General features: G+C 43.4%; 2 protein-coding genes across 3 annotated transcripts in view; one reads left to right on the top strand and one right to left on the bottom strand.

Annotated features, from left to right (window-relative positions):
• LOC100704393 (zinc finger protein OZF) overlaps nt 1–22,287 on the top strand; it is an 883,579-nt gene that overhangs the window by 578,891 nt on the left and 282,401 nt on the right. The window lies entirely within an intron of this gene.
• LOC100694125 (uncharacterized) lies at nt 5,062–7,836 on the bottom strand. The gene is made up of 4 exons (XM_019347542.2): nt 7,610–7,836; nt 5,937–6,248; nt 5,730–5,804; nt 5,062–5,376 (listed from the first exon to the last, which is right to left on the bottom strand). Exons 1-4 carry the CDS (start codon nt 7,746–7,748, stop codon nt 5,228–5,230), a joined length of 675 nt encoding a protein of 224 aa, XP_019203087.1. The 5' UTR covers nt 7,749–7,836; the 3' UTR covers nt 5,062–5,227.

The raw sequence follows: 22,287 nt of genomic DNA, 5'->3' as shown, positions 1-22,287 counted from the left end.
CCTGGTCACTGTGGAGGGTCTCTGCTGTTCCAAAGCGGCTGAACATCCCCTCCACTAATACATCAGCGACAGTCTCAGCCTCCTGATCTGGGATGGCATATGCTTCCGGCCACTTGGTGAAATAGTCCATGGCCACAAGGACATAGCGGTTTCCTCTGTCTGTACGAGGAAATGGGCCCATGACGTCCACAGCTACTCGCTCCATTGGAGCTCCTGCTGGTTGCTGCTGAAGCTGAGCCCGGGACTGGTCCTGTGGCCCTTTGTGCGAGGAACATGCATCACAGCTGCGGCAAAAGTCTTCCATATCCCTCCGCTGCTGACCCCAGTAGTAGCCCTGGCGGAGGCGGCGAAGGGTCTTGGAGACCCCAAAGTGGCCAGAGCCAGTGCTCCCATGGCAGGCTTCCAGCACAGCTGACCTCAGCGACCTTGGCACCACAACCTGCCACCTCTCCTCCCCTGTGGCAGGATCCTTCCAGGCACGTTCCAACACCCCCTCCTTCAGCCTGAGAGCTGTAAACTTGGCCCACAGCCCCCTGGTACAGATGGAAAACCCAGTGACCTCATCCCAAAGGGGTCGCTCCTCCTTCTCCAGCCACTGCAGGACTGGCAGCAGGTCAGTGTCTTGTTCCTGCCGTGCCCTCCACTCCGCTGCATCCACCACCAGAAGAGCCCTGCAGGTGAGCTGTGTTGCTCCATCCATTGTTGTGAGTTCCCGCTCTGTCTCCTCTCGCTTCTCACAGTAACGGCAGCCAGCTGCAGCACACGGGCGGCGAGAGAGGGCGTCTGCGTTAGAATGATGCGTCCCTGCTCTGTGCTCCACAGTGAAATTGAAGGCTTGGAGCTCCTCCAGCCATCGAGCCACCTGTCCCTCTGGCTCCCTGAAAGACATCAGCCACTGGAGGGCGGCATGATCAGTTTTGATAACAAATGATGTGCCACACAGGTAGTACTTAAAGTGTCTCACCCCTGCCACCACGGCCAGCAGCTCTCGTCGTGTGACACAGTAGCGCCGCTCACTCCTGTTCAGGACCCGGCTGAAGTACGCCACCACCTTCTCACCTTCCGGCCCAACCTGCGACAACACAGCTCCCAGCCCCACATTGCTTGCGTCAGTGTCCAGGACAAAAGGCAGGGTGGGGTCAGGGGGGGCGAGGACTGGGGACTCCGTCAGTGATCTGCGGAGGGTGTTGAATGCCTGCTGACAGTCCTGGGTCCAGATGAAGTCACGGTCCTTCTGCAGCAGGCGGGTCTGCGGGGGTCTCTGAGGTGGAGGTGGATGCTGCGGCAGATGCTGGGCAGACCGGGGGAGGAATAAGCTGCACCTTCTTCCCATCAGGGAGTATGAGGAAGCCTTTGCCCAAGTCCAGTACACCACCAATGGCTCGCAAAAAATCCAGCCCAAGGATGCAGGCGTCCTGCACGTCAGCCACCCAGGCAGCATAAGGCACACCGAGGTCCCCCACCTTAAACTGGAACACTCCCCTCCCTCTAATTGGGGCCAGATCCCCGGTCACAGTCTTAAGTCGCACATCAGTCGGTTGCACAGCAGTCCCGGTTGGGACGACATCGGGTCGGACCAGCGTTGCATTGGACCCTGTGTCCAGAAGGGCCGTACAGGACACCCCCGCAATCATCACTGGAACATGGCAAAAGTCGCCAACCTGGGTCCAGCCCACAGCGATGACCGCACTGGGTGGAAATGGCGGTGGTGTGGGGAAGTCGTTCTCCCTGGCCCGTGTACTCCCACCTACACGGGCCCGTGGGCGTTTCCCTGAACCGCTGCAAGCTTGGGGCACTGCCTGATGAGGTGTCCGACTTGTCCACATCCCCAGCAGCTCTGTGGTCGGCGGCGTGGGCCAGCCCGAGGGGAAGGCGACTGCAGAGAAGCCGTCTGAACCAAACTGCACGGGCCCGCCGGCATCTCCATCCGCCCTGCAGGTGCTGACATAGCCCTCACCACATGCGTGTCATCAGCGCCCCCAGAGGATCCTGCAAGCATCTCCCTCTCCAACGCTAGCTCCAGGGCTGCACTGAGCGTGGCCGGTCGAGCAAGCTGAGTCTGCATACGGAGCTCTTTAGGGCTCAGGGCCTGCAGGAACTGGTCCCGAGCTAACTCCGCCTGCACTGATGGTGGCATGCTGTCATACGCCCTCCGGCAGAGACACTCGACTTCATGGGCCAAAATGCGAAGGGGCTCACCTGGCAATCTGCGTCTGTTGTGGAACTCCGACCTCAGCAGCACCGGTTGGTTATACTGCCCGAAACGTCTCTGAAGTGCCCCAACCAGAGCATTATAATCTCCCCTTTGCTCCTCGGTCAGCAGCAGCAGGCATGCAGCTGCATCCTCACAAAGGCACAAAGCCAATTGGAGAGCTTTATGTTCCTCAGACCAGCCAGCTGCAACAGCTAACAGCTCAAACTGTGCAATAAACACTTCCCATGGCGTCTTGCCGCTGAACTTAGGCGTTTTATGTTCGCGGCAGCTTGCTGGGCGCCGCCATGTTTGTTTACATCACGTGACAGCGCGCCAAGCGAGGTCGACTCCCTCCCACCGGAATCGCGGCCACTGTGCGAAAATGTCCCGAGCCTAGCCAAACCTGGAGAAAATCCAGCCTCAGCAGACAGCCGCAGCGCCGTTTCCCTCACTCTATGGGCAGGCGAGCGCGGACGAACCTCCCTCTCCTCCCTCTCCTCCGTCTCCCTCTTAATCTTGTCCGGCAACATCCTCCGGTCTCGTGACGGTCAGCGTCGCCAGCAACAGGGTGTCGGGCGTTTCAGGCGGTCGGTCGTCACTTCTGACACCAGTGTAATGAGCTCCGGAAAGGAGGAGACAGAGGTTTCGTTCGACTTGCTTCCTGCCGGGTTGGTCAGAGAGCACAGCCGTTTATTGCAGAGAACACTGCCGCGAGCTAACTGCCCAGCGCGGCCAAGGCACCGCCAACAACAACAACAACACACACAGGGCGCCCTCTCACCCCGGAAGGACACACCGTCGCAGCAAGAGGGCGTCACCTGTCACCATGGTAACATAACATTTAACCATCGTTACAATATATTAAAATTACAACAATAAAAGAAACAATAAAATAGCTACATTTTTCTGATGTACACAGTCACATCAAAGACAGGAATACGTTCAGAGTGATGATTTCACACAAACATGTTTACGTCTTTTAAAGTCTGCAAGTGAAATCAATTGACAGCTTTAAATCCTTTTGCAATGTATTCAATGAAGATGGGGCAGAGGAAAGATTGTCACCAATCACAATACCAAGGTATTGTTATGAGGGCACAGTTTCAACAGAATTTCCTTTAGCAGATACAAGAGAAGGAAGTAGTGCCAGCACACTCTTTCTGTTTTAGAACAACATGTCTTTGTTTTTTTCTGTATTTAAAACCAGTCTGAGCTGACCCAGTGGAGACTGAATATTATCAAAAACTTGCTGTAACTGTTTGAAAACCAGGTCGTTGGTACGAGCACAACAATAAATAATTGTATCATCTGCATAAAAATGCACCGGTGCATCTGGATTTTGTCCTACACTGTTAAGATGAACAGCAAATAATGTAGGGCCCAGGACAGAACCCTGTGCTGCTCCATTAGTGACATTTCAAAAACTGGAAGAGAGACCATTGCATAACTGCACGCACTGCTTATGCTTGTGGTCTATGTTTTGTCTGAAAGGCCTATTTCCAGTAATCTCTCACACATGCAGTGATCACTCAGGTCGTTGGCAAAAAGTGTAGATGTGGAAAACCTATGCGGCATATTGGTTAAAAAAAAGGTCAATAAGAGAAGATTTATCTGGGTATTTGGGTTTGAGGCATGTGGGGATTTGAATAATTTGCGTTAGATTTAAAAACAAACAGTGCCAGTGTGCCTTAAAATCATGAGACACAGAAGAAAGCCAATCTGAATTAAAATCACCTACCAGAATGAGTTCATTGAAATGAAGTTCACATAAAGGTGGAACCAGCGAAGGTAATGTGCTGAGGGCAGCAGATGGCTCTTTAATGCCACAGTGTAACTGAGGCTACGTCCACACGTACCCGGGTATTTTTGAAAACGGAGATTTTCCGTTTTCGTTTTAAAAAATAATCCCATCCACACGTAAGCGCAGAAATGAAGGAAAACACTGCTAGGAACATGCCAAAGCAACAGATGGCAATATATTCCTAACCGTGTAGAAATGTTGGCCAATCAGAAGTCTAGAAGCCTTGGTGGGAAATAGTAAACAAACATGGGGCATAGAAGCAGAACCGAGTCCTATATGTGGAGGGACTGTGTGTGTATATGTAAGCATTTAAACACTTCAGAGAGTACAATTAACAGTAACAGTATTGTAGAAATTCATTTAACCGAAACAATAACGTGGCGCACAGTGTGATGTCAAAACAGGCGCACACCTTTGACGCTGCATTTTCTCCGTTTTCCTTGTCCACACGTAAATGCAAAAACGGAGTTTTGGAAAATATCCACCCTGACAGGCATTTTTAGAAATCTCCGTTTTCAGTGACCGAAAACGCCGTTTACGTGTGGACGAAAGGTGCAAACGCATAGAAAAATCTGCGTTTTCAAAAATACCCGTGTACGTGTGGACGTAGCCTGACTCAGAATGAAAAACTCAGGTCAAATAGTAAAGCATGGGAGCTGAGTAGAATGCAGGGGGTTCAACGCCTTTTATGACTATTCAATCATTCTTTAAGCAGAGTTCATGCTTGTAACTGTCATTGTGTTATTAAAGTGAAAAGCCACAGCTAACGGTGTGGAGGCTGCAGAGCAGAAACCCACACAGCCCGTCTGCTGCAGGAGAGCAAGTTTGGATACAGTCAGTTTGTGCTTCACTCACACGGGTTGTTGTTTATCACACAATGAAAGTAGAATCAAATTCTTCATCTTGAAATCTTTATTATTCACACTTACAAACACAACTACACTGTTTGACATTTGAAAATCAACCAAAAGCAAATCAAACAGAAAACTTGTGATAAAAATATACCTGATGATTTTGTTACTACAATAAAAATCACAATAAGTACAAAAAGAATTCTAACTCAGAGTAACAATACATGTAAAGATGTATTTATTTCAGATGATCTTCTAACTATTGAATAAAAAGCCAAAATAAGCACAACACATCATAACTAACATTTGTGATACTGATCAAAGTGATGAATGAGATGAATTGATGAGATTTGATGGTGAGAAAAGGCGAGCAGAAAACAGTCAGTCAGCATGTGTGCAGTTGGTGGACGGTCCCTTGTTTGTGAGGATCATCAGCAGCGAGAGTCCACAGCAGTACACCAGACTCTTCACTATCAGCACTGTGTACAGCAGGCAGAGCAGCTTCACCCTGCACTGAGACTGGAAGGACACTGAAGGACAGACAGACACAAAGAGACAGACAGACAGTCGGGTTATTCCTCTCAGATCAAGGAGAAAAAGTCCAAATAGAAACAGTCACAGCTTCTTCTTCAAGTGGATGAATTGATGTAGTGTTTGTGTCCACTTGGGGGCAGAAGAACTCCACAAGCAGCTAACAAACTGATCTCTGACATATTATGGTCTGTCTGCTGTTTGGTGCTGAGCAGCTAGTGTACAGTGGCTTTATCAGAGCTTGTTGGATGAAGATTTGATCAATTAGTGCAACTTTAAGTCCCTAAACTTGTTCCAGCTCCCTCATTGGACATTGGAGCTGTCCATGCAGAGAGGCAGCAGGTGATCTTACAGTCAGCTGGCTGCAGAGCTGGCAGGTCTGCTGGCTCTCTCTCTGGAGGACAGGAGGCTGCTGGAGCTGGAACCTCTGAAACAGAAAAGGAGTCAAATGTTTGGAGCTGCAGTGATAAATGTCAGTCCTCTGCTCCTCTGCTCTCTTTGACAGCATCTCCACATGAAGCTGAATCACTGCTGAACACAGTCACCAAGCCTTCATTACCTTGTTGTGTTTGGGCCTCCACTGTGCCCCCCTCGTGCTTCACCCAGCAGCTGTATTTATATGTGTCAGAATCACTCCCATCAACCATCCTGATGGCAATGGTGCGTCCCGACTCTCTGAGCTCCAGCTGCTCTCCCTCAGCAGGGGGCAGCTCCTCCGCTTCTCCGCCGTTCTTCTTCTGTCTTTTCCAGGAGAACTGGACCAGAGGAGGAAACATGGCTGAGGCCACACACAGCAGGGAGCTGTTCCCCTCCAGGTGGGCTCTGGATGCTGCTGGGTACACGCTCACCACGGGCTTCACTACCTGCTCATCTGAAGTTTGACAGCAGCAACAAGCAGCACAGACACACATTCACACAGTCAGCAGCAGCTTCCAGCACTGCACTGCATTCAGTCTGATCCTGGAAACTACATGGACTCTGATCACTAAACTACTCATCAATACAGCACAAAGTTCACTACATACACTGGATTCAGCTTCATATCAAACACAGTCATCACCTCATGTCATCATGGCTCACATGTGGAACACTCAGCATGTTGTTAAAAGTCAAATTAAATTCATTTCATTTTAATTCGTCATGTGTTTGCTTTTTATTGTTTGAAGAAAGTTTAGTTCAGTCTGATTTTAAAATATATACATTTGTCTTTATATAAGTGAAAATGTATTTTCCATATCAGTCCTTAGACACGAGTTCTAACAGAGATACTCTTCTGTCCAAAAACAAATTCATCTTTTTTCATATTGTTTTGTACTATTAATAAAATTAAATATCATTTCACAAAATTCAATTCAGCAGATAAAATTTCCATTCTTCTTGTCTTTGATATATTTTACCATAAAGACCATATTTGTCTTTCAGAATTATTTATTCTTAAATATTTTTGTGCAAAAATTGGAAAAGTAATGCAGTGATTATTTTAAGTTATGTTTTTATTCATATACAAAAGTATAGCAACAATTTTAAAACACTAAAACTGAAATGGTGAATAAAACGTTTTCAGTAATATGAGATATACTTCATGATATCTTTAGTCATAAAATACAAATTATATGACAAAGTATATTTAGTAAAAATTTATATCGAAAAGTATTATTAACTTTTTATTGTCACGTACAAATCTACACACACAACTTCATCTCAGAAATACATATCGGAGTTTAACGATATCATATTCATCCTAAATTTATATGTCATATCATTTCTGAGTTTTCTAATCAGTATCTGTTTTCATCATTTTATTTACCAGAAAATACTTTTTGAAGTAGCTACATAAATGTTTGAATATTAAAAAATATTTGTTCTTCAACATAAAGCAAATCTTTCCTGAAACCATATTAGTTAATTTATATTAATTTAATTTTAACAGCTAATATGATTTTGTGTTGAAAAACCAGCAGATGGTGCAGAATTACTGAGATGATCAAATCCTAAATATTTGTAACATCACTAATATTTGCAGAAATAAAGAATAACTTTAGTTGTTCAGTGAGATTTAAACATGTTTTCAGAGATTATTGAGCTTTTCTTATGCAACAATGGCTGCAGATGAATTCTCTACTAATGATGAAAAAACTAACATGTAAAGCCTGAAGCAGCAGAAACTGACTTTAAACACATTTTCAGCTTCTACAATAAAACGACTGAAGGAAAATAAATGTTTGTTCTTACCTGTTACAGACAGTTTAGTTCCAGAGCCAAAGATGGGGTAGCTGCCTCCTCCCACAGTGAGACAGACTGCTACAAAAACCTGTCTGCTGTTGAATGTGTCAGCTGAGGTGAATGAGTCCAAATGAGGAAGCAGGATCATATTTCAGCTCCATGATGTGTTTCTCTAATGTTCATATCAACATGACTGTCTCTTCTTCTCTTTTCTTTTAGCCACACTAGCAGCAGGGCTCTGATGTTAATGTCAGTCTGTTGGTCAGTCCACTACTTTAGTCCACATGAAAATAGAAAATCACTATATAAGCACCAGTCCATTTATCCCATCAATGATGCCACCACTACAATGAAACATGCTGCTGATAGTATCATGGTTTGGCCCATCTGGCTCACCATCATTAATCATACAATCAATTTTGAATTATAGCAGCAAATTCTACAGAAAACTATCAGAACATCTGTCTGTGAACTGAATCTCAGGAGAAAGTGGGCCATGCAGCACCACAATGACACAAACCAGTCAAGTTTTATTTTCTTTGTTCCAAATAATGGTGAAAGAAAAATAATCCAGTGAGTGATGTGATGAGTCTCTGATGTGTTTCTGATGTGGTTTTGTTGCGTCCTTCAAATCACACCTGGTGTATTTTAGAAGTGAAACATGTTAGTCTGCACAGACTCTTCTATTTTCAACACTGACAGGATTTCCTTTGCTGTTTCTTCTGTCCTGCACATTTTCCTCTGTTTTGTGCAGCTTGATGAAGCTTCTGTAAAAAGTAAAAGCTGCTCTGTGTCAAAAATGGAGTCAAGTTCTTCCAAACTGATGTGCTGGACTGATTATCAGTTACTGCAGGTGCTCCAGCCGAGGAGGAGCAGGAACCACCAGAACTGCCAAACCCCACTGACACACATCACCAGTGTTGGGTAAGTTACTTTAAATTAGTAACTTAGTTACATTATTAGTTACTTCTCTAAAAAAGTAACTCAGTTACTTCAAGTTACTCGTTACTTTCAAAGTAACTAGTTACTAGGGAAAGTAACTTTGGTTTTACTCAGAATTCTCTTGTTAATGTGTTGCTTCCGTAACTGGATACCCAGCCAGATTGCCAGTCTTCTAGCTTGCTTACTTGCCACAAGTGCACTGTGCCACCTACCAACAGAAAGGAAAAAATAATGTGCACATTTCCATGAGAGAAATCCCACGCCTGGACCGTCGTTGACCGCCGCCATGATTCTAGCCTGCTTTTTACATCCAACACAAAAACTGCAGTCGTGGTGCTTTTGATTGTACTCAGAACTTGGAAATTCTGCCTTCTGAATAGGAAGATGTAGGTAACACCAGACTGCAGATGAGCTGCATACAGAGCTGGACTGGGACAAAAAAATCGTCCCGGGCATTTTGACTAGAGACCGGCCCACCATTATAGGAAAAATCATAAAGCCTTTGAATGAAAATAAACACTGTTGTGACAGTGATGTACACTGTTCTGATGGTATATATGTATCAATCTATCAATTGTTTGTTGTAAGACTCAGATAATTATTTTTTTAAAAGCGAGACATTTTAAATGAGAATAATAAAGAAAAGTATTTCCTTGTCCCCCCCTTTCCCTGTTAATGCCCTACCTGGCCCCCTGGCAAAACTTTGCTAGACCCGCCCCTGCACAGTTACCAGCTGTCAGCTACGTAGAAAAGGATCCTGGTGTTATTTGTCTCTCAGAAACAGTTCATAACTTCCCTTCAACTCATTCATGTCACCTAAAAGGTAAACCTGTTTCTCCATCACCTGTTCAGCTCTGATGATTCAGTAAGGACATCTCCTGGTTTCATCTTCATGTTTCCCTCTCACCAGATAACCAAACTGATATCATGACCAGCAGCTTTACAGCTGTGGCTCCAGCAAACATCAGCTGATACTAGAAATTAATATTAAATAAATTCTAACAACAGCTGATCAAGCTTAAACGTGCTGCTGTTGTTTAGCGCGACATCCGCTGGTTTCCTCTTTCTGGCGCAAAGTGGGCGATAAATAAACAAGAGAGAAAAGCCGATCAGCTGATCATTGATCAGTTTCGTGATTGAAGTAGAAACGGGAGAGGAGAGAATGAGAGAAGAAGAGGCAGCTGTGCAGCTTCAGCTTTGTGTCTTTTTCATTGTAGCTGAAGTCCGGGACAAACTGTGTTCCTTTTCACCTCAGTACGAAACGCGTAATATTTTCTCTGAATACGAGACGATTCTGTTTTTTACGGGACGGTTGGCAACTCTAATAATTAACCGTATGAACAAAATAAAGTTCAACATCAGTAACATAGCACCCACACAGCTGTATACAGTAGAAACTCCGTCATGCTAGCTAGCACGCAGTACGAAAATGTCAGCATACCGAAAATAAACTCCACCTAAACTTGGTTTATATCTGACTCAGATAGACTGCAGGTCATAACTTCTTACCTGAAGTTCAGTTCACCTGACACGCGGACCGGCGGCCGCTTCGGGTCTCTCCTCTTGCCTCCCTTTTCCTTCATCCACCTGCTGGCTTCCACCACTTGCTAATGTTATTGAATCTGTGGAAGCTCCGCGATATCCACCACACGAAGTAACGAGTAACGAGCCTATCTAAATCCCAGTAACGAGTAACGCGTTCCTGGTTTTGGCATAATAACTAGTTACCGTGCTCGTTACCACAATAATAACGTAGTTACTGTAACGCGTTACTTAATAACGCGTTAGTCCCAACACTGCACATCACACACACCACAAATGCCACACTCACAGAGAGACAAAGATAGAAAACAGAGGGAGGAAAGATAGATGGTGGGTAGGCAGCAGAGGATCAGGGGACCATAACACCATCTTACACAGTTATTAACTAATGAGCTCATTGACTAATCTGAAACATCACTTTGATTTTTCTAACAGCTTCATTGGAGTTTCAGCTCACAGTGGATCTGCAACATGAGCAGCTGAAGACCTTCAAGAGCTGAACTTGAAGTTTAAACTAGAGATGGCACGATACCACTTTCTTATGTCCGATGGTAAATGGACTGATTCTTATATAGCGCTTTTCTACTCTCCCGGAGTAATCAAAGAGCTCTATACAACTTGCCACATTCTCCCAAGCACACCCATTCTCACAAGCACTGACTCTAAACTGAGTGCTGTCTAACCACATTCACACACAAGGATGCATTGGAGAGCAACTTGGGGTTAGTATCTTGCCCAAGGTTACTTGACATGCAGACTGGAGGAGGCTCTACCTCCTGAGCTACAGCCACCGCCAATACCGATACCGATATCATAAATTTGAATATCTGCCAATATAAATCTGATATAGCGTATTTTATAATCAATAAAACGTTTTTGGTTTTTTATATCTTGCTGCATTTTGTATAAGTTCATCCTCAAGTTTAAATAAACAAAACACTACAGCTATTCTGTTATATATATTTCATAGTATTTCACAATATTTCATAGTTCAGCAATACTGAACTAATAAACTTAAACCTCACCATTCTCCCTATTCTGGTTTTTTAATTTAATGCATGTGTAAAACAAATACACAGAAATCAAGTATTTTTCTAAAATAATTAAATAGATTCAACATCTTTCTTCGACAGAATTGCAGGCTGCACAGATGGTACATCCCCAAAGGAAAAAGGATAGGTTACTAGGGTATATATTAGACATAATAGTTACTATATTACAGTAATGGACTTTTATACATTTTACATCAGATGAAAACTTTGGGTGTAAGATTCAGATAATTCTTTATTAAAATAACATATGACAGTATAATAATCTCACACTAGACATGACAATTAGAAAGAAAAGTATTTCTTTGTGCCCCCCTTTCCCTGTTAATGCCCTACTTGGCCCTCTGGCAAAACTTTGCTAGACCCGCCCCTGCTTAGTTACCAGCTATGTAGAAAAGGGTCCTGTTAAATAAATTCTAACAACAGCTTATCACGCTTAAATATGTTTAAACTAAACAACAGCAGCAGTTGTTTAGTTTAAACACTTGGGTTAAATGCACAGCTATACTTCAGAAACTGTGGCAAAATTGTCAAGTTAGTAGAGTGGCCATCACAAACCTGATCTCAGTTAAAAAAAAGTTTCTGTCGTAACAGGTTTGAGAAAGAGAGCGTTGACGTCCCCAAACAGGTAAAAGGATTTAACATCCAGCCTTTAGTGTTTTAAACCCAGTTTTATGATCTCGTTGTAAAAAAGAGCTTTATCCACATCTGCTAGTAGTAATTCAACTTTGATTATAACTTTGATTAAAAATAAATTATGAGCCTGATCAATATGTCAAATAAGAAATGTAGTTTCAGTAATGAAAATCTGTTGATTTTATGTAAAGACTGCGATTGGTGACTACCAAGAGGGAGGAGATGTGGGATGAGTGAGCACTTGACAGAGCATAAATGTCATGTACTGTGTGCAGCAGGCAGGAATGGAGGATCCAATGTGCAGACTCCAGGGGTCCGTTCTTCGTACCTCGCTTACTACATCCAAGATCAAATGACACATCCAAGATCAAATCATCGTGCCAACTTTGAGCTCGCTAATCCGGTTCTCCGAACACACCTGTTGTTGACGATTAGTATAGCTGGATGAAGTAATCTGAGATCACTGAGTGGCTTAAAAGGGGCTACGCATCGATAGTAGAAACATTGATCGGCAACCCTTTGATTGGTCGGCGAAGATGTCGAAGGAGCGCGCACAGTATTTTTCAGCAGCAGAGCAAGAACTCTTGATTGAGGGGATTTCAGGAGTTTCAGAGTTTAATTAAAACTCAAGGGAACACTGCAAAGGCTGCAAAAGCAAGGAGAGAGGGGCTGGCAGAAAGTTGTTGACAAATTAAACTCGTAAGTAATTTATTATATAATATTACATTATATCCTCTTTCACATTAGAGCCACAACAGGACCCACTAGAACATGGGAACAAGTAAAAGTGAAATATAAGAATATTCTACAGAATGGTAATATTTATCACTTATATTGCTTTTAGCCTCTTGAAAAGAGACCCTGAAATAATCTGTTTGTTTGTTTATAACAGCAACCAAGAAAAGGGCAGAGCAAATAAAGACAGGTGGTGGTCCTGCACCCCCTCGTCACACCCCGGCTTTTTGTACTGTGACATTTATTGACATTGTGGGTTTTTTGTGTGTAGTTTTACATAACACTCCATCACTTTTACCTGTTCCCATGCAAGGGGTGACTGAAGCATGCACAGTAAGTTGGGAGATATATATATATATATCTATATATATAGAGAGAGAGAGAGAGAGAGTGTGAGAGAGAGAGAGAGAGAGAGAGGGAGTGTTAAGTAAATAATACCCTCACGGGAAAATCGATATCTCTCTATGAGCACACCGTCGCGCTGAGCTAAAGGATCCTGTCTATCCCGCAATATACGCTGAATTCTGGAAACTCTCCTTATCAATCTTGCACCTTCCTTGCTCGCGTACAAACGGACAGGACATGGCTGCGACAGACTTCCCAAATCCACCTTCGCTTTTATAGCCGTGGTCTCTCATCTTGATTACACGAAGTGTTTTATTATTACTACTCTAAAATATGAATTACATCTGAAATAATCAAATACATGAAATAGAATGATTAATAGTACATTTCCCTTTTTTAGGAAATGACCTGTATGTATCTGTATGAAATCAATAAAAGAATCAAATACTGCATTATCTTTAGTTACATTGATAATATTTATTTATGGAAAAACAGTGGAGAAATATCGCTGTTGCTTTCGTATAAATGAAGCGGACATACCTGAGTGGCTGCGATCTAATCCTGTTTACATAAAGTAAACCTGCTCCCAAGCAGGTTTACGCTTACGGATCTGTTGCTATGACAGCAAGTCCCGGATGAGCTTCGGAGAACCGAACGATCCAAGATCACGCGAAATCGTCAGCAATCAAATCCAGCTAACTTAGCGAGGTACGAAGAACGGACCCCAGGAGGCAAAAAAGTACACTCAACACAGCTTATTTGCTAAATACAACAAAATTACTACACTAAAAATACAAATAAACTAAACAGGCTGGCAGACACAACGCACAGTGTAAGATGAGGGAGATGATGACACACTGAAGGAACACACAGGGCTTAAATACACAGAGGGATCAATCAGGGAATGTGAGACAGGAGGGAAACACAGCTGGGACAAATCAGACCTAAAAAGCCAAGGAAAGCAAAACTAGAAACACTGACAGGAGACACAGACTTTCAAAGTAAAACAGGAAACATAACACAGATGCGAACTTGACAAGGGGATACAGCTGACAGGGGAGAAAGAGCAACCATGAAACACAGAGACAGAAGCTGAAGACTAGAAATTATAAATAATGACAAAATCAAAGTTCAATAATAATGAACAAACTGGTGACAGGAGTGCTCTTACTATAGTAAAGTGAGAAAGTGATATTACTATAACTAATGTGATATGATTAAATATGTGATTAATACATGAGAAAAGAAATCTACCACCACATTCCACCCTTTGTGATACCACAATTAAGAATTAAAAATAATTAATTAAGAATCACATAAAAACACATGGAGATTTCTTTTCTAATACTGAACATCAGCACCATTGTGTACTCAAAGAAATTCCACAATGTGCATCCTCCCTATAGTCAGAAGGAAAAAACAAATTCACATTTTATGATCATCTTTGCTCCATCTGAGTCTTCACCCTTTCAAAGGGTGGCAGTTATATCATAAAAGAAAACAATATGAGATCATATACAGAAATGAAACAGCCTCCGTTGTTCATCTGCAAAGAAAACTTCAACCTTAGTTACATCAAGCTGCTCTTTCATAAAAACCTGTTATTTAGAAAAGGAAGTCTTTCAGTGTGTGATATATTTTTCCACTTTATCATTAAATCCATCAACCCATGTTTCCCAATTTATTAACCGTTTCTGTAAAAGACCCTCATCCCCTGTGTTATTAGGGACTGACGCACACATGCCTCACCAAACATCACACACACTACTTTGTGCCATTTGGTTTGCCCTGTCCAGATGTTTGCCATCAAGGACAGTGAATATGTCTGAACCTGTAGCTAAATTAATACCACAAACATAAACTTACACTGATGTTAGTGCTTCTCAAAGTCTGGGGTAAAACCTAGAATTAGTCATGAATTTCCACACAGCCAACATATATCAAATGCTTCTGAGCTAATTTTACAACAGAGTGATAGATATTTCCTTTCTATCTATGCAGTGTACTAGGGCCATCAACCCATTTAAAAGGTGTAAAATATCTTTACTGTGCCCACATCAGTGATTAGGGAAACCAAACAACCAATTTTAACTCTGGAAGAACAACCTCATTCTTTATGCGCTTCCAGCATGTTTGATGCCTATCAAAATCCCTCAATGAAATGTGATGAACTCAAAATCTTACCTTTAGGGTGTCAAACAATGTGTCAAAGTTGAGTACACATGTCAAAACAACCCACAACTGTTGTCACTATATTTACTCAGACAATGAGAGCCTAATGCACTTACGCATCAGGAACTGACATGCTAGAGAATCAGTCTAGCTGCCCTACAAAATGTGCACAGGTTGCTGTAAAGCTTGCATGCTATAATTACTCCAGTCACTTTTACTCATGCTCAGGACTCTAACAGAGTTTGTGATATTTGGAGAGTCGGAGAGTCATGTAAATGCATATCATTTATAAAATGATCATTAACTTCACACCAATGGCCACCTTAGCTTAAAAACACATGGAACTACTTCAGGCAAAACTACTGTTTAATCAGGTGCCATCTGCATTCATTCATGATCCCTCTTCGGTGGCACAGAGTCTGCTCTGCAGTCGCTGAGTTGGAGCTTGGCACGCTCTTGTTGGAGGAGGGCGCTCTATTCACCCCTCACTTTCTCCTTCCAATGCAGCTTTATGGTTATTGCTGTGGTTTTAGAATCTTCTCATGATGACTAGTAGGGCCCCAAACCACACGACCTTTGACCTCAACCACTGCCTGGGCTGTCAGCTATGCCAGAAATGGTCCCTGCTTCTTGCTGGGTCTCTGAAGACTTCTGATCAGCACCCAGTCTCAATCTCAGTCTGGAGTTTCCACCCTTGGGATGATTTCTTTTTTTTTCTTTTTTTGCCTGTCCTGTTTGGTTCTTTTGCCATCAGAATTATTGTCTAAAGGCAAAGAAAGATGCCCAACGGATTTACTTTACCAAATGGATCATCCCAGCCTCGCCGTAATGGTCCATTTGATTCACCTTTGATTGTTTATTTGATTTATTTTACTTGTTAAATACAGGACAGACATGACTGGGGAAAAGAAAAGGGAGAAAGAAATAGGGAAAGAAAAACAGCGGGGAAGAGGGACAGGGATAAAGGGCAAAAAACAAAAACCAACAAAACAAACAGACAAAAAATACATATATGAATCACCTGGATCACCTGTTGAGAAAGGAAAAAGAGAAAACAAGCAAAAAAGAGAGCAATAGAATAAACAACATTATCGCGATGATCTATGTGAATATAACAGTAAATACTAAATATTAAACATTATTGTGCAGCACGTAAGATCGACAGCGCACAGTGTGCTTTGAGGTAGGAGCCAAAAAGGGTGTAGTTTGTGTGTGTGAGCACCCGTCTGTACACCTGTGAGCATGAACGCGCTTGTTTTTAAAAGGTTCTTTCATGTAATGATCTGCTAGAGGGTGTGGGGGGCCACAGCCCCGTCCTCTAGGGCATGAAGCAGGTATGGAGGAGATCCAGGCTCCAGACATCCAGAGGCCCCCAGAACACAAGAGACCAAGGAAGACCAACAGAGGGGCAGCCGCGCCATTATCCCAGAAAGAGCTGAGGAGAGCCCCAGATGAGGGGTCACTCAGCAGCCGCGGAGCAGAAGCCAGGGGGGTTGCAGTGATGTGCCCGTGAGCTCCACTGGCAGCCAGCTGTGCCAGAGTGACCGAGCCCCAGGCCGAGGCCACCCCACCCTGAAGGGGCCCGAACAAGCCCCAGGCTCCAGGCCCCGACAAGCAGCCACCAGGAGTGAGCTGGTGTATACCTGGACGCCCATCCCCGGACACAAAAAACCACCAATGCACCAATGTCTGAGGGCGTCTGCCACTGGCAGGGGAAGTGGTGGGGGGAGATAGGCCTCCATACCATGGAGGGCCTGAGATGTCCCTAGAGAGGTGGCGTCTGATACCCGACCTGACATATAGACACAGAAAAACAGGGACACACAGATACAAACATCCATTCCCACCCTCATGCTCTCATATGCAATTACTCAGCACTCACCCAACATGGAGACAGACATTCTGTCTCCATGGCTGTGTCCCAATTCAGGGTCTGCACGCTTGAAGTACGCGTTTCAAGTGCGATTACGTCACCGCCACGCGACGACGGCTGTCCCAATTCAAAGTGCACTTCAAATGCGCCGTCGATTTCCCCAAATATCAAGCGTGGTCCGGTGCACGCTTCGTGGCCCCATATATCCCACAATCCATAGCGCGGCGGTGGGTGTGGATAATTTTGACGCAAAATACGGCAGAAGGGAGCGGCTGAAGAGTGAACTGTCAAAAGTAAGTACTGAATATGATGTCACGTATTTATGTGCGAATGTTTAAGAACATTAAAACATTACTGTTGGCCACATGTCGGGAAAGTTATGTGACATTAGTGATGTTTGTACTTTCAGCGGTAACTTGGTTTTAAAGCCTCTACTTCTAAATATTACGGTGGCCCTGAAGTGCAAACCACAAAAACAAATCACAAAACGCACAACAAATTGAAAAGCGCAAAAACAAATTGAAAAGCGCAAAAACAAATTGAAAAGCGCAAAAACAAATCTCTTAACGCAAAAACAAATTGAAAAGCGCAAAAACAAATTGAAAAGCGCAAAAACAAATCACAAAACGCACAACAAATTGAAAAGCGCAGAAACAAATTGAAAAGCGCAGAAACAAATTGAAAAGCGCAAAAACAAATTCACTTAACGCAAAAACAAATTGAAAAGCGCAAAAACAAATTCACTTAACGCAAAAACAAATTGAAAAGCGCAAAAACAAAAACCAAACCGGAAGAGGTAGGTACCAATGCTGCAACAACAGGCATCACTGATTGGATGATGGATCCGGTAGCCTTTTGAACCGGAAGTTGTTCTGTTCGGAAGTTTGGTGACTGCTCTACCAACTTTTTTCCACAACTTGGACAAAACATGTTGGCTGTATCCCAATTCAGGGTCTGCAGCCTTAAAGGCTGCATTTTAAGGCCGATTACATCACAGCGGCGCGCCGAAGGCTGTCCCAATTCAAAGGCTGCTCGAAATGCGGCCCTCAAATTCGGCCTTCATTTCGCTGAATTTTAAGGCTGTGGCGGTGTAGACTTCGTGGCCGAACATATCCCACAATTTATAGCGCGGCAGTCACTGTGGATAATTTTGCCGCAGACGGCAGAAGCGTAGCGGCCGAAGAGTAAACTGTTAAACGTAAGTACTGAATATGATGTCACTTTTTTATGTGCAAATGTTTAATAATGAGGAACATTAAAACACTACTGTTGGCCACATGTCGGCAAAGTTATTTGCCATTAGCGATGTTTGTACTTTCAGCGTTTACTTTGTTTTAAAGCATTTAAAATATAATAATACAATAGTTGACCTTAATCTTACAGAGAATGTGATGATTTTATGGATAATTAAAGTCAGTCATATATCCACAAACACAACAAGCTGAAAGTCAGTGATGCTGCTCGGTTTGCAGTCCTGAATATGACGGCACAAGCAGGATTCACTGCACTGTTAATGTTAGCTATGTTATATTGCTGCCTCTGTTCGGTGGTGTCGAGCCAAACGGACTTTAACGTGTGTTTGAACGAGCTGACGGTTCACTCGTTAAGCTGAAAGAAAGATGCTTTAATCACAGGAGTCACACATGTGTCCACTGGACCATCTGGGAACTCTTCTTGTTTAGCACTCGTAATAACACAAACACTAAATCCTCCTTCTCTTGTGCTGTTTTGTAGCAGTGTGTACACCTGAGACTGTCACCTGTCTGTCTGTCCTGCACTCTCTCTCTCTTTCTTTCTCTCTGATTGTGGAATAAAAGTATGAACATGTATTTATAAGTTACACTTGTGTTTGAATCCTGCAGCTTATCACACATTTGATTTCCATGTGTGACGACTGCAAGTGTCCAGAGTGAGGACAGACTGAGGGACCCACTGCTGCACATCATCTGTGAGGCTTTGCACCCCTGATGATCCACCAGGACAAACTCAGCAGTGTGTGAGGAAGAGGAGGAGGAAGAGCCAGCAGCAGCTGACAGATGGGGAGAATAGACAGACTGTTCCTGTTTGTGAAGGACTGCTAGAAACATTTAAAATAACTAATTGTCTGTCCTGAATCAGTCTTATTAGGTAATGTTCAGGTAATTTGATCATTCCAGTGTTTTCAGTGTGGGAGAAAGTACTCAGGGCCTTCAAGTAGGGCTGGGCTATATCATACCGTTCACGGTAATACCGGTGTAATTTTGGGCAACGATAGGAAAATGAAATATCGCGATAGAATATGGGTAAAACGCGCATGCGCAGTGCTTATGTTTACATACGCACACAGCGGCGACGCAGAATGAGAAGAGCGAAAGTGGATCGTTAAATGAAACGGATGAACCAGAATTGGTTTGTAAAATGCTGCAACTTCAGTGGTGTGGAACTGGTTTAGCTTTTGTCCGTCAGATACACAACAAAGCACTATTTTTGGTAGCGCATGCTAGCGGGCCGTCGTTATTACCGTGTTGTTTGGAAAATATGGCACACTTAAAATCAATCCTTTGATTTTTCTGAAAATCGACAGTGCCCCTTATAATCCCGTGTGCCTTATGTATGAATTCTGGTTGTGTTTACTGACCTCGAAACGATTTTACGTGGTACAAGGCGCTCGAAAATCTGTCAAATGTTTTAGTACGACTTTGCTAAGCTACGAACCCGCACCGCTTGATTTGATTGTCGGAGCATTACGGCTATCGTAGGCAGGCGCCTCGCGGAGTGATACGTACTGTGCTTCAACATAATATTACCGTATTGTGTGTGTGTATAACCTCTTTTTAAGTTTTGTGGATATTATACATGGTTATGCTGAGGATATGTCGGCCAATTTCCACTGGAAATGCCTCTTGGTTAAACTGTCAGCAAGGAATTTGCACTGTTACATTCTTATATAACTTTAATGCACATAAAAAACAGCTGCTTGTTTAACCCTTATGCGTCCCTCGTGAAAAAAGGGACGCATAAGGGTTAAGTGAAAATACATTGATGGGTTTTTTTTGCACTAATACAGTTGTGGAGTTGTAAAGATTTTGTCTAGTGTCAATTATATCGTCAGTTATATCGTTATCGCAAATTTTCAAATGTATATCGTGATAAATATTTTTGGTCATATCGCCCTGCTCTACCTTCAAGTTACACACTATGAAAGGCAGCAACAAGTTTAATATTCAGAAACCTAAAGTATGTATCAGCAGCAGAATAGAGCTAAAAATAAATGTTTGTTTCAGTTCTATGAAGCTTTGAGTATTTTGGATTAGTAGCACTGCTGTGTTTGTTGCATCATATTGCTGTAATTGTTTATATGCTTTATATACTCTGAGCTAAGTTGATCTATAGTGTTACATCATATTCTATTAGGATGTTATGTGTTTGTATACTTTCTGCCCAGTTTGACCCATTTAGCAGAAGTCGGCCTGTTTAAGGCTCTGATATCTATTCTGTATGACTTAAAGCAGTTATGACATGGTCTGATTTTCTCACCCAATAAAGAAATATTTAATATATCAGTCTACTCTTCATTCTATCACCAACAGTTTTCACAGCTCGTACATTTTCTTTTTACACATATATGTAAGCATTGAGCCAAATTTAGTAATGCCAACATATTGAAAGAACAATGTTTGTCTCATATATATAATACATCTGTATATACCCTGTCAGAGATACTTGTCTTTGAGTGAAGATTTAAGGTGATAGGAAATATAATTAACTGCTACTTGCATCTTTCACCCAGAGTTCAAGCTCATATATATATATATGACAATACATATAATATTGTCCATATTATATTAACATTACCACAGTGAGATGACTTTAGTCTCATGAACAACATTAGCTAATTATTATTTACTAACTAATCTTGAAATGACTGTTCAGTACAGAAATGAAGCCCAACTATCATGTTTTACAGTCCTGTGGTCTCAACTAATCAAAGTGATGTCATGACAAAAATGAATGACCAACAAAACATTTTTCTCCTTCATTTCTGTCACACAAAGCTGTATGAAACATTTCTCGCGGTTAGTATCATGGTTGCTAGGCAACCTGAACAACGCGACGAAGGCTAGACCGTCCCATTTCACAAGCCTCTCACTTCCGCACTTCCCGTACTTGTAGTACGCACCGTACGTAGTACGCGTAGTGTGCGTACTTCAAGCGTGCATACCCTGAATTGGGACACAGCCCATGTCTCCACACCGTACACACAATCACACTCCCCAAGCGTACTCTATACCCCAGGTCTAGGGTACCCTTGCGCCTGGAGAGGGAAACTGCACCCAGACCCAGGTGGTGTTATGTTCTAAGGTGCATTTAAAACCCAGGAGGGCATGGAGCTACCTGACAGAGAGCAGCAGGTAAGCGCATAGCCCAGGGGTGGGCAATCTCAGTCCACGAGGGCCGGTGTCCCTGCAGGTTTTAGATCTCACCTTGGGTCAACACACCTGAATCACATGATTAGTTCGTTACCAGGCCTCTGGAGAACTTCAGGACATGTTGAGGAAGTGATTTAGCCATTTAAATCAGCTGTGTTGGTTCGAGGACACATCTAAAACCTGCAGGGACACCGGCCCTCGTGGTCTGAGATTGCCCACCCCTGGCATAGCCCCTTCTGATAGCCCTCAATGTCTACGTGTATTTAAAATTGCGAGGTGGGCAACGACGCCAGGGGTGAGGTTGTACACCCTGATGGTCTTCTGGATGCCGTGTAGCGTGCCCACCCCCAAGGTCCTATATGTATGTGTTACGAGAGTGTGAGTAATGTGAATGTCTAAGTTGTGTGATAAAATTGAGGCACAGGCAGCCAGAAGGGGACAGACGGGGGGATGCTTCCCCTGCACCCTGGTGACACACCTTTACCCCAAGGCCCTGCATGTGTGGGTGATTGTAGTGGTGCGGGAAGAGGGAGGCAGCTGGAGATGGGGAGGGCCAGCTCCCCCGCTGACCCCAGTAGGCACCCCTACTGTGTTTTCAGAGAGTGTTTTCAGAGAGTCATGATCTTATTTGTCTGATTAGAAGAAAGCAGAATATACCGGAGAGGTTTTCTGCCCCATCTCATCAGGAGCAGATAAACAGGGAGCCAAGGTCATAGCTTAGGTGCCGTGTGAGAGAAAGAATGTGAATGTTTAGGCTTTTATGAATAGGTGGGGGCCTCTAGAGGCTATAAGAGTTTGAGCAATGCTCCACCATTTTGAGATCTTATGCTGTCTGCGTGCAGTGTTCATCTCCCACACGTGTGTTCATTAAAATCATCGTTTGACTCAACCCGGCCGGACCAGTGTTGTTATTTTGGTTTTCCTCTTGTATCCATCTCCAATATTTTGAACCCGTAACATTTGGGGGCTCGTCCTGTGGTATTG

This window comes from Oreochromis niloticus, linkage group LG18 (genome assembly GCF_001858045.2).
Source record: "Oreochromis niloticus isolate F11D_XX linkage group LG18, O_niloticus_UMD_NMBU, whole genome shotgun sequence".
Taxonomy (NCBI): domain Eukaryota; kingdom Metazoa; phylum Chordata; class Actinopteri; order Cichliformes; family Cichlidae; genus Oreochromis; species Oreochromis niloticus.
The sequence above is the reverse complement of the archived record's forward strand: the minus strand, read 5'-3'. Positions and strand labels throughout refer to the sequence as shown.